This window comes from Schistocerca gregaria, chromosome 1 (assembly GCF_023897955.1).
Source record: "Schistocerca gregaria isolate iqSchGreg1 chromosome 1, iqSchGreg1.2, whole genome shotgun sequence".
NCBI lineage: Eukaryota > Metazoa > Arthropoda > Insecta > Orthoptera > Acrididae > Schistocerca > Schistocerca gregaria.
The window spans coordinates 344,873,454-344,886,345 of record NC_064920.1 but is presented as its reverse complement, the minus strand read 5'-3'; the positions used below and the strand labels follow the sequence as shown (position 1 = coordinate 344,886,345).

General features: G+C 35.9%; 1 protein-coding gene across 2 annotated transcripts in view; it reads right to left on the bottom strand.

Moving 5' to 3' along the window:
- Positions 1–7,071: 7,071 nt before the first annotated feature.
- LOC126344570 (cholinesterase) overlaps positions 7,072–12,892 on the bottom strand; it is a 151,310-nt gene continuing 145,489 nt past the window's right edge. Inside the window, exon 13 of one of the 2 annotated variants that reach the window (XM_050002029.1) lies at positions 7,072–11,722. In XM_050002029.1, coding sequence (XP_049857986.1) covers positions 11,374–11,722 — 349 coding nt within the window. In that variant the 3' untranslated portion in view covers positions 7,072–11,373. The remainder of the gene's footprint in view (positions 11,723–12,892) is intronic. The other variant, XM_050002030.1, reaches the window with a different exon arrangement.

Sequence of the window (12,892 nt, the reverse complement as noted above, 5' to 3'; positions counted from 1 at the left end):
ACTAGACAGTAAATTACAGCATCATCTGCGAACAACCTAAGAGAACTGCTCAGATTGTCACCCTGGTCATTTATATAGATCAGGAACAGCAGAGGTCCCAGAACGCTTCCCTGGGGAACACCTGATATCACTTCAGTTTTACTCGATGATTTGCCATCTATTACTACGAATTGTGACCTTCCTGACAGGAAATCACGAATCCAGTCGCACAACTGAGATGACACCCCAAAGGCCTGCAGCTTGATTAGAAGTCGCTTGTGAGGAACGGTGTCAAAAGATTTCTGAAAATCTAGAAATACGGAATCAACTTGAGATCCCCTGTCGATAGCAGCCATTACTTCATGTGAATAAAGAGCTAGCAGCATTGTACAAGAACAATGTTTTCTGAAACCATGATGATTGCGTTTCAATAGATCGTTCCCTTCAAGGTGATTCATAATGTTTGAATACAGTATATGCTCCAAAACCCTACTGCAAACCGACATCAATGATATAGGTCTGTAGTTCGATGGATTACTCCTACTACCCTCCTTAAACACTGGTGCGACCTGCGCAATTTTCCAATCTGTAGGTACAGATCTATCGGTGAGCGAGTGGTTGTATATGATTGCTAAGTAGGGAGCTATTCTATCAGCGTAATCTGAAAGGAACCTAATCGCACCAAAAAATCACTCTCACACAGCCTGGCCACCAGCAGATAGTGTATCTGCAGTGACAAGAACTCCATTGTCCAGTACACTGAGGGACTCAAGGACTTCATAGACACGCACTATCCCCTATACCTATTTCGCAAACAGATCTCACACACCATTTTCTCTCATACCACCTATCCTTCCACCACCCCCAAGAACCAACCACATTCCCCACACACTCTCAATAACAACCACCGTCCCCTTCCCCTCCCACCTCCAAAAAAAAAAAAAATCAGCTACAAAGGAATGCCCCCTTCATCACTCAGTACCATCCTGTACTGGAACAACTGACTCATGTCCTTTGTCAGGACTTTGATAACCAATCATCATATCCTGAAATGGGGGACATCATACTAGCCAGAATCCTTTCCAACCCTCTTAAAGTGGTCGTCCATCACTCACCCAAACTCCAGAACATCATATTTCATACCTATACCACTCCTGTTCCTGGCCCCTTGCCACAGGGATCCAAGACCTGATCAATCCACCCATGTAGCACTCCCTATCCCAGTCCTGTCACAGGCTTATTCTACCCCGTCAGAGGCTGTGCCACCTGTTAAAGCAGCCTTGTCATATATCACTTCTGTCACAAGTGTTTTGGATTGGTATGGCTGTCAACCACCTGTCCACCATGATGTACAGCCACTGCCCAACTGTGGCCAAGATAAAATGAGATCACCCTGTGTTGCAGCATGCAGCTGAAGACAACATGCTTGATTTCAATGGCTGATCCACTACCCAAGTCATCTGGAACCTACCCTCCACCACCAGCTTTCCTGTACTGCGATGGCAGTTATCCTTACAACACATTCTCCACTCCCAAAATTATGCTGCCCTCAACCTCTGTCCTCTCACCTCAACCCAAGTTTCCAACCCCTCTGTGATATCACTTCCATCCTGTACTCATCTCCTGCTGTTTTGTGTGCCATCCTCTGTCAGTGCATCTGCCTGTCTTTCCCCTTACCTGCTCCTCTCCTTTTTCACTCCCTGTCCCCCCACCTCCCTGCCACACAGCCTCCTGATACTGCATCGGTTGGCAGTCTAGTCCATGCATGCTCCACCAGACAATGGCCTTCTGTCCTCCCATTTGTACCCCTCTATCCCTCCCCCCTCCGTGAGATTGCTGCTTCTGTTCTAAGTGACAGATGCATTCTGGTCCGAGCTGCTGGAGATGGCAGCCATGTATATGTGTCTTGTTTTCTGAAGAAGGCTTTGGCCAAAAGCTAATGTGAAGTGTCTTTTGTTGTGCCAGTCTGCAACTCAATGTGTCATCTTTGGAGTGAATAGCAACCTACCTTTTCCTTATGTTTTTGTTACAGGCAGACTTACTTTTACAGTGTTTTAAATTTAGATAAAGATTTCGAAGTGTTAACTGGAGTACAGTCTTTGATATTCTGAAGGTAGCAAGGATAAAATACATGGAGCACAAAGCTCTCCACGACTTCTACATAAATTGAGCTGCAGCTATAAGAATTGAAAGGTGTTAAAGTGAGACAGACGTTATGAAGGGAGTGAGACGTGTTATTCAGCAAGAGAAATCTGGAAACAAATTAAAGTTCAAGGAGAAGAAATAAAACTTTGAAGGTTTACTGATGACATTGTAATTATGTCAGATATGGCAAAGTGCTTGAATGGATGACATCTTCAAAGACAGTATAAGATGGGCATCAGCAAAATTGAAACAAACATTGTAGTGTGATTAGACAGACAAAGTTGGGCGAACAAGATTAGAAAATGAGACTCTAAAAATAGTAGATGAGTTTTGCTGTTTGGGTGACCAAATAACTGGCAATGGCCAAAGTAGAGAACATATAAAAAGTAGACTGGCAAATAGTAAGCAAAGTGTATCTGAAAAATAGATATATTGTTGTAACATCCAAAATAAATTGAAGTATTAGGAAGTTCTTTCTGGAAGTATTTGCCTGCAGTGCAGCCTTGTATGGAAATGTGAAATGTAGGTGGTAAATAACTCAGACAAGAAGAGAATGGAAGTTTCTGCAATGTGGTGCTACCAAAGAATGCTGTAGATTAGATTTGTAGATCAGATAATTGATTAACAGCTACTGAAAAAAACTGCAGAGAAAAGAAATTTAAGCCATAACTTGTCTAAAAGAAATAATTGGTTGATAGGACTGATAAGATGCATCCTGAGGGCTCAAGGATTTATCAGTTTGGTAATGGAGGGAAGTGTGTACACGGAAAGGTGGGGGGGAGTGAACTATAGAGAAGGACTGAAGCTTGCATAGTAAACATTAGTATGGAGAGCTGTAACAAACCAGTCTCTGGACTGTAGACTATAATGGCATGACAAGTGTTGTCAGACTGACATTCTATCATCACCAAAGCAACCTGTCTCCTGTCTCAATTCAGTGAATAACAATACACTGTTTCATTCAGCTTGCACTTGAAATTTTAGGAAGCTATTATCCTGATCAGATGAGAAATTAAATCATACCCTGCTGTACTATTTTGTTATACATTGCATGGAAAATTTTGATGTAGACCGTTTGTTATTATCTTCATTCAAATATTACTCACAAGATAAAAGTACAATATTCGGTTTGCAGAAATATGTAAATAGTTAAAACATTTCAGCTGTATGAAATTTTTAATGTGTCAGTATTTTCATGTTTCATATTTTACATTCTTTGCAGGTGTGGTATTTTAAACACTGAGTTAAGTTACACAGCTGCATAGAACAAAGGGAAGACTGCTCAGTACCTATAAAGCATTTACATCTAGGATGTAGACAAGTGGAAGCTACAATACAAGTAAGCAGTATGGTACTGTACATTCAAATTTTTGCTGGTAAAATTATAATTCCTGATTCACTGCTTCAGCAGGCCAAATGTAAAATTTTTGCAACCTTACTTATTGTACCAGGATACATTGTTGTAGTCATAGTAACTATCAAATTATTTCTTGAGAGTAGGATTTCTCAAAGAGTTTCTAGCAACTCTTACCCTGCAAGGAAGCGTTTAGAACTGACATCAATTTGTTATTTATTGTTTTGAAAGCTGATGCATCTGCAGATATATATTATTATCATGAAAGAGGAAACACCTTAACAAACATTAATGAAATGATGCTCCACTTTTAGCATGTAGTGTACTGTTGTGACATCTCATGACACACAGAGGAAGTTTTTACATTTGGTCATGTGCTGATTTCCCTCTGTGTTTACATCTGTATCTGTCTGCGATTGGTGGCAGAGGACAAGTGTTAATCAGAAACTGATGCTTCCTAATTTAGTTCCTTTTCAGTTCACAAAAAATAAAGCAAAATTTCTGCAACATGCAACTGTGAGTAGTTGTCCAAATATTGAAAATCCTCCATAATTTTCAATATATATTGCCCACTTTTGAACAAGGACATGTACTCCTGAACAGTAAAAGTCATTGCTGCTGTTCCTTAATCAGTGGAGTTTGAAATTTTGCACAGTCTCTGCATTTTCAAAGTGGAGAGCTTCCTTTAATGACCTAAAGAGAAAGTAGTCTGATGGCTTCAAGTCCAGGCTACATGGGGCATGAAACAGGACTCCCCATCCAAGTTTTAACAGTCCCAGCACCTGTGTGCAGTTTCATATTGTCATAAAAAGGTATCAGAGCTATGGTGCATTAACTTGGTGAAACAGATGCTTTAAGATTTTTGAGTGTGCTAATGCATTCACAAATTGATTGTTTGCCCTTTCCCCTCACATAAATTCACCTAAACTCTGTCCTCCTGATTCCAAGCATTTATCAGGTTCCCTGCAGGTTGCACTACTTTGAACTTCTCATACTTCAGTAATGTTGTGTTATGGGAATTTACTGACTTTGGGATTTACACTTTTGTAAGTGCTGTTGCAAGCTTGTGCCAGTTTTACAATTTCAGACATGAAACAACAATGTCATATCATCCTGTTACATTTCTTTTTTTGAGCAATCAGGAGCAAAATCATCTGGTCTTCTTTGGCAATCATACAGAAAGGAAAGTGGTTAGATGTCTGTCAAAGACTAGCCATGGTTGGGATACCCTTCAATCCCACAACAGGCAAAAACATTGAAAATTTCCATGATATGTGATCATGTCAGAACAACTAATTAACAGGAGGAACACATGGGAATATCTTAGACTTCATACTGACATATTTTGATCAAAGAATTAAATATGAAATGTATTGTAATAAAATTTATTCAGCAACGGCTTTCCAATAACAGAAAGCTATCTATGTGCATTATAGGAACTGAAAGAACAATCACAAAATCAATTCTGACTTTTTGTCAGTAACCATTATAGGTTATGATATGATGCATTGTGGGATAACTCAGAAGAAACCAAACAAAAATCAAGACAGCAGGAGATTGCTTCATTACTGTGGAATGAAAAAAAAAGAAAGAAAAATATGGGTGAAAACCAATGTGAAAATAATGTAGGTGTGATTTTTTGCAACAGGAGGAAGATGGTGTATCATGCATTTGTAACCCAAGGTACTACTACTACCAATAAATGATGTACACTTTGCCATAATAGTTCTACTATTGTCCAACATTGGATGTCAGGCAGTTTTTGGCCAAAAATAAAATGACAAGAGTAGTCTCCTCATCTTGCTTCTCAGAATGAACAGTGAAGGAGTGAAAATAAATATTTCTCTAAGCACTGCACAGCATAACTTCTGACAAATACAAGAACGTCCTCACCAGTGTGTGAAACAATGTGACAATTGCATCAGGTTTGGACATGTTCAGTGAAACATGAAATGTCTATTTTGGATTTTTCTCTTTACTTTTGAGTCCCCTTCAAATAGCAGGCACTAGTTTGGGCTTACTACACAATCAGTCTGGTATTTATTTGATGCTGCTTCATTTTGTACAATAAGGATAAACTAGTGAGGTAACAAACACACTCCTTGTTTTAATGCAGGTGACTTCTTTTTGTGTGATCAGATAAAGAAATTTAAAGATTTGTGAATGGTTAATGATGGAGAGGTCATTTTAAGACATAGCTTGTGATGTATTCTACATATACTAACAGGTTACTTTCTGATCAGATCACGACTGTTGATACTGACACCTACATGTTATTGGGTATTAAATAACAAGCAGTAAAGGAAACAAAAGAAAAATTCAGAGTAGGAGTTAAAATCCATGGAGAAGAAATAAAAACATTGAGGTTTGCTGATGACATTGTAATTCTATCAGAGACAGCAAAGGACCTGGAAGATCAGTTGAACGGAATGGACAGTGTCTTGAAAGGAGGATATAAGATGAACATCAACAAAAGCAAAACAAGGATAATGGAATGTAGTCGAATTAAGTCGGGTGATGCTGAGGGAATTAGATTAGGAAATGAGACACTTAAAGTAATAAAGGAGTTTTGCTATTTGGGGAGCAAAATAACTGATGATGGTCAAAGTAGAGAGGATATAAAATGTAGACTGTCAATAGCAAGAAAAGCGTTTCTAAAGAAGAGAAATTTGTTAACATTGAATATAGATTTAAGTGTCAGTAAGTCATTTCTGAAAGTATTTGTATGAAGTGTAACCATGTATGGAAGTGAAACATGGACGATAAATAATTTAGACAAGAAGAGAACAGAAGCTTTTGAAACGTGGTGCTACAGAAGAATGCTGAAGAATAGATGGGTGGATCATGCAACTAATGAGGAGGTATTGAATAGATTTGGGGAGAAGAGAAATTTGTGGCACAACTTGACTAGAAGGGATCGGTTGGTAGGTCATGTTCTGAGGCACCAGGGGATCACCAATTTAGTATTGAAGGGCAGTGTGGAGAGTAAAAATCATAGAGGGACACCAAGAGATGAATACACTAAGCAGATTCAGAAGGATGTAGGTTGCAGTAGGTACTGGGAGATGAAGAAGCTTGCACAGGATAAGAGTAGCATGGAGAGCTCTGGACTGAAGACCACAACAACAACATCATGTTGTATGAATTTGTTGTTACTAAAGGATCATGGATAGTTATGTAGATGTAGTTTCGTAAACAGGCAGACATTTATTTAATAAATTTAGTTTTTAGTTGTGGGGTTACACTAAATCTTTCTATGTATATATGCACATTGAATATGATGCATCCAAAACAACTACAGGGGTAAGAATTATGGAACAAGGACATGCTGAGTGTCATTATTTATTGTAGACTGTTTGTATCTGCATACCAAAGCAATATTTTTTTTGGGAGATGGGTCTTCATTTTATTTTTATTTGTGTTTGAGACTGATATGTTGCCTGTAGTAGTGAAATTGTTTGAACTATCTGTTGATGATATTGTATATGGAAAATTGGCAATAAAACATTGCTATTTAATATAAAGAAAACTAAAGATACTATTTTTATGTACGTTATAGTTTGTAGGTGGTAAATAGAATTACATGACAAAAATGTTTTCACACAAAACATTTTATTGAAGTACAAAAACAGTTATCAGTATATACAAACAAGAATTATAAAATTTTAACATAGGTGAACAATCAACAGAGACTTTAAGGAATGGACGGATCCTTGGCACTTCCTCTAACCAAGAGATATGTTCAGGCACAAAAAGAAACAATTACAGAGTGCACACATATATACACAATAGTGCACACACATTCACACAAATTCACATGCACACTATTATTTATAAATACTATCCCTAAATAAAATTATATTTGTATATAAATAAAATGTTCCAGGAAGAAGTGTTTCCCTTGTAATTTTAAAAAAGTATACTCACTCATTACAGTAGCAATTTATGCAAAATTGAAGGTTTTTATCAGTCATTAAATGTACATATTCCAGATTAACACAGTACTGAAACAAACATAAATAAGCACAAAAAATATCCATGCGTTGTTTGACTATGAGGCATGATAGCACAGTTTCCTTGACTACTGTGTATGGAGTGATCAGCAAGATAAATAAAATCTGGGTCCTCTGCACTATGTTGCAGGCATGATAGCTTGCAAGACAAATGTTTCTTCAATAATTATGTACACTTCAAGAAAATGAGTGTAAACAGCGCAAAATTAGATCTCAGTTTTATTCAAAATGGACTAGTTGAAGTATCAAATTTCTAAATTTTACATTAACGTGATCAGTTCACATTGTCATTATAGTTAATTTATTACAGTAAAAAATAGATTTCTTATTTCACATGTGTAAGGTTCCATTTTATGCAGTAGGCAATACACAGGGACTGATTTAGTACATAAGCATCAATTTAAAAAAAATTACTGCTAAGATAAGCACAGTTTACTAAAAGTATGTTCTGTTTACCTCTCTGTGTACCAAACTTGTTCCAGCATTTCAGATAATAAGATAAAAATGTAAACCACAGTGAAAGAGCCTAGTTAAGTATTGTGTTCCTTTTGTACATAAATATGGTTATTTTTTTAATAAAGTAATAAGTAGTCAGTGACTAATTTTTAGGACAGATAATGCTCAGCTTTGCCATAGTTGTGCAAGTAATTTCTACCTTCACAGTAATGACAACAATGCAGCACTGTTTCCAACAGGCAGATGAATACCACAAAAGTAGTGCTAAATTACTGAAAAGTTAGGATCGTCAAGGTTTTAGCCTGATATTTGTGTGTCACTCTAAAAATTATCTAGAAACTTATCCTGGATATTTACTAGTAAGTGCACACACCTATACATGAACCAATGCTTTGCACTTGTTCTTCTGTATCTGTAACTCAAACTAGGTAGAGAATTGTGAGAACTGTAAATCAGCCTCAGCCCCCCCCCCCCCCCCACTCCAGTTTAAGTAGTTGCTTGCTGCTGATCACTGGTTTTTTGCTATTATGAAATGCAGATTCCATGTCAGTTATAGTGTATCAGCAAAAAAAATTTTATTCAATTCTGGAAAACTTGCTTCATATTCACTGAACCTTTTTCTTCAACGACATGTAAATATTTTGAAAAGGTAACACAAAGAGTATATGTATGTACACCAGAACTCCCTATGAAATTTCTCAAAAGCAATATACATAATTTGAGATACAAAAATGTATCTTTTTTAAGTTTTGCTGATAGATACTTTCAAATCAAATTCTGAGTTTATTTTTTTTTTTTTTTTTTTTTTTTTTTTTTTTTTTTTTTTTTTTTTAAGGCACATTCACCAAACACATTCTGACAACTTATATGAGTAATACACAGTGTTTTGAAGGAGAAAACACATTATAACACTAGTGTCAGTTCTGCTGAGATGGATGGAAATGCTACTATGTCCAGACGGAACCAGTTCCTACCCATTTTCACCTTGTATTTAGCTCTTAAAGTCCTCAGAATAGGTATTCTGAAGATTATGCAAATACCATTCTATCTTTTGGATTCTTTATGCTAAATAACAGTCTTCCAATATGTACAATATTTATATTTCTGTTACAGTACAGTATTTATCCGTTGCATATAGATACTTTCTGGGAAAAGATAACACAAACTACCCAACCTAAAGAGCTCGTCTTTCTTGATGTAATCATTATCTTTTGCTGAGAAGCTGACAATTGTCTTCCACACTTGAATGCCATTTTGTCTCAGTATTTTACATTTTCACAGCTTTTTAAAATGTTATGTTAATATTCCCTTGCATGTGCTGTTTTTGAAAGCAAAAATATCTACATTCTTTTTTTTTACTTTTATGATTATAAACATCTTGTTTCAGTTCATCAACAACATTCTGACTAGACTAACTGTAAGCAACTTATTCCATTATTAAAAAAATGTCTTTAGTTAATGTATGAAGCAGAGAACCTTTGATTATTTAATTCATTTGCTAATGTATATTACAAAGTTGGCCTTTAATAATCAAAGAAGTATGCATGTTGATTAAATGCAAATATATGGTGATGATGCAATTATCTGCACTTGAAGTACATGTGAAACAATGGAAATTTCAAGTTAGAATATCAACAAAATAAGGAAAAGGATAGATTGCTACTCATCACTGTAAAGATGATTACTCACCATAAAGATGACACACACACCATAAAGATGACACTCACTGTGTGTCATCTTTACACTAAGTAGCAGTCTACCCTTTTCCTTAGATTGTTGAAACACATGTGATTATGACTGATGATCTGTGACTATTCATTATTTCATCTCCAATTTCATAAAATTAAAATCTACTTGAAGTTCAATTAATAAAGCAATTTCAGTGTGATTTAAAGTGACAGTTTGTTATGGGCACTGAATACTTGTTGAAATTCTTGATAAGGAATTTCTTTTTATTATAAGTACATAATGAGAAACAGATCAACAGCTCCGAGTGTTTATGTAATGTTATATTAAATGATTAAATATTTTTTAAAAGTATTTCATCTTTTAATTTTTTCATCTGCTCTTATTTCTTGTATTACAGTCTCCTTTTTCAAATATTTTGGTTTAGTTTTCAATTCACCAGTTACTGTTATTTTTTTAAGTTCCCATTATTTGAAGTAATCATCTCAAGTTAACATTGGCCAATAGAGCTTCCTGTCACAAATAGGCAAACTGCGATGAATTTTTTTCTGTACATCTTATCCTTGCATACTGATAAAAGTGCAATGTTCACTAGTTCACCAAATTATGACAGTGTGCACTATTTGCAAAATTCTGTCTCACATTTTATGAAATGTAAAATACGTTGAGATAGTGCTGAATGTATCGTTTAGTGAAGTTGAACGTAAAAGAAACTGATTATTCAAGAAATTTATCACTATTCACTAGGTGGCAGTCCAAATTTTTCCAACATAAATCTGAGTGTCTAACTGTATCAAGAGACAAATATTATCAAATTATGCCAGTGAATGCTACCTGCACAACTTTATCTCACATTTTAAGAAATAGAATACAGCCCAAGAGGGTCTGGCATTCATGTGATCTGTTGTGAAATTAAAGTAAAAACTGAATACTCTAGAAATTTATGACAGTTAGGTAACTAGCAGTCCAACTACTTCCAACATAAATCTGAGAGTCTATATATGTTAAGGGCCAAATGGATCAAAACAAAAAATAAGGAAATATTTCTGGTGAGACACATTACGAAAAGGATTATAAATGGTGATATTGTATAGGGCAAATTCTTCACAACACCTAAGTGAATATCCTTAAAATTGAATATGAAAATGGGTCATAAATTTAAGTAAAAATATGAATGTATAGATGTTACTATGTCTGTATAGAATCTATGGCTGCATCACAAAAATAATATGTAGTAGTTGAATGAAATTTCTTTGACATTGCTCAGGTTTTCTGGTAGTTAAAATATGCTGAACAACAATACATTGGAATGCTGTTGCAATATGAACTAGCAGGAGTACTCCAACTGTTCACAATTTGAGGCTTAAAAATATTTCAAAACCAGTCTTTATGTTCATAGGAATCACTCCAACTCTTCGTGTATGTAAAGCCTCTTGTCGAAAGCTTGAGTAACTAATAGTATGCACAAAAATACATCATAGCTGACAAAAATCTGTATGGCACTCTAAAAGAATAGTAGTTTTCACTTGTGCAGATGACATGTAAGGACTGTTTCTTTTCACTAAACCTATATGATGTATATCTCATACTTCACACATCACTAAAGAATGAAGTGAAGTTTAACAGTAGAAACATCAGATGCCATTTGTACTATATTTCTGCTTTGTTTCTAATCATCTAATGATTATTGGCTTTAACTCTTATGAGATCATACGTATATAATTCAGTAGCACTGCCATTTTAAACTTGTGTTTGTGGCACACCATCTTCTCCCAAAAGAGTTTTCGGCTTCCTTGGAACAACAGGTGTATTTCTTTGTTCTGGAACTTTTCGTGGTTCACCAGTTGGACTGCTGGTTGTAAAACTGCTAGAGTCTTTCAATGATATTGCACTGCCAGTCCTTAATGAGGGAGTACTAGCACTCCTCCTCTGTTCATAGTGATTGAGCTGCTGTTTTTGTTTTTGTTTAGGCGGTGGTGTATCTCGATACTCATACACATTAGTAGCACTGTGGTTGTCAATTCCTTCATGAGTGTCTCCCATTTCATCTCGTAGCATGATATCACCCCCATAGTAACGATCAGATTGTCTGAAACACATAAAAATTCAGTTAATTTATACAAGAAAATGTACGAACTGAAAAACTGGTCTACAAAAACTGCTTGTAAGGGAAGCAATGTATGCAGAAACATGCAAAGCCTTGTGCCTATTTCAAAACAACCAGTATCACTATTTTTTAAAAATACAGAATCATCTTTTGGGACAAAATTTACATGAAGTAGTGCACAATACATCAGTACTTTTATTTTGTGCAAAGATGTACTTATTTCTCTAAGATTCTACGGCATTCCAGAAGAACAACAGAAGCATTGAATTTAATGTTCTCAGCATCATCAATTAGAAGCTGGTATATAGGTAGCTGATATGAATTATATGTAAATATTTTATCATACACAAAGGACAGAAATAAACATAGCCAGAGACTCATCAAGTGCTGCCTGATGCAAAAAGATTCAGCAACAGCTGGACACATATGACTGAAAGGAGTCAAACCTATACTGATACTGCCTGCATAAAAGTTATGGAACAAAGCATTGAATCATTGACAAACACAAAAAAATTGCTAGCTTTTAGATGAATCCTTTAACGAGCTAGAGCGCACACACACACATGAAGCATGTGAAAAAACTATGAGACTGACAACACTGCTAGCAGAGTGGCATGACTGTGTTGTCTTACTTGTATAGTCTGGTGTGTTCTTCCATTCCAGTGTTCAGTCTAAGTTTAAGCTCCACCATAACCATCACATGATTTTTTAGAGTGCCTTATGTTATAAAAATGGAACAGCAGAATTTAGAGCAATGTTATGCCATCAAATTTTGTTTTAAACGTGGAAAATCTACCAACTGCAATCTTTGAAAAATTGAATCAGGCCTATGTGGAACATACCTATCAGGAGCATAAGATTTTTGCTAGCATAAATCATTTTTGGAAGTCCGAGAACATGTTGAAGATAAACCTTGCTCAGGGAGATCTCCAACTTCAAAAACTGACAAAAATCATCAAATGTATGCATGCTCTAGTGAGAGGACATTATTTTGGGACATCATTTTAGGACTCTGGAGAACATTCAAAAGAATGTCACCAACATGATGAATGTCCTACCAATCGAAGCCTTTGAGTGCACATACCAAGACTTGGAACAATGGCTCCACCAGTGTTTAGTTGCCAAAGGCAACTACAGTGAAGGGGAGATATT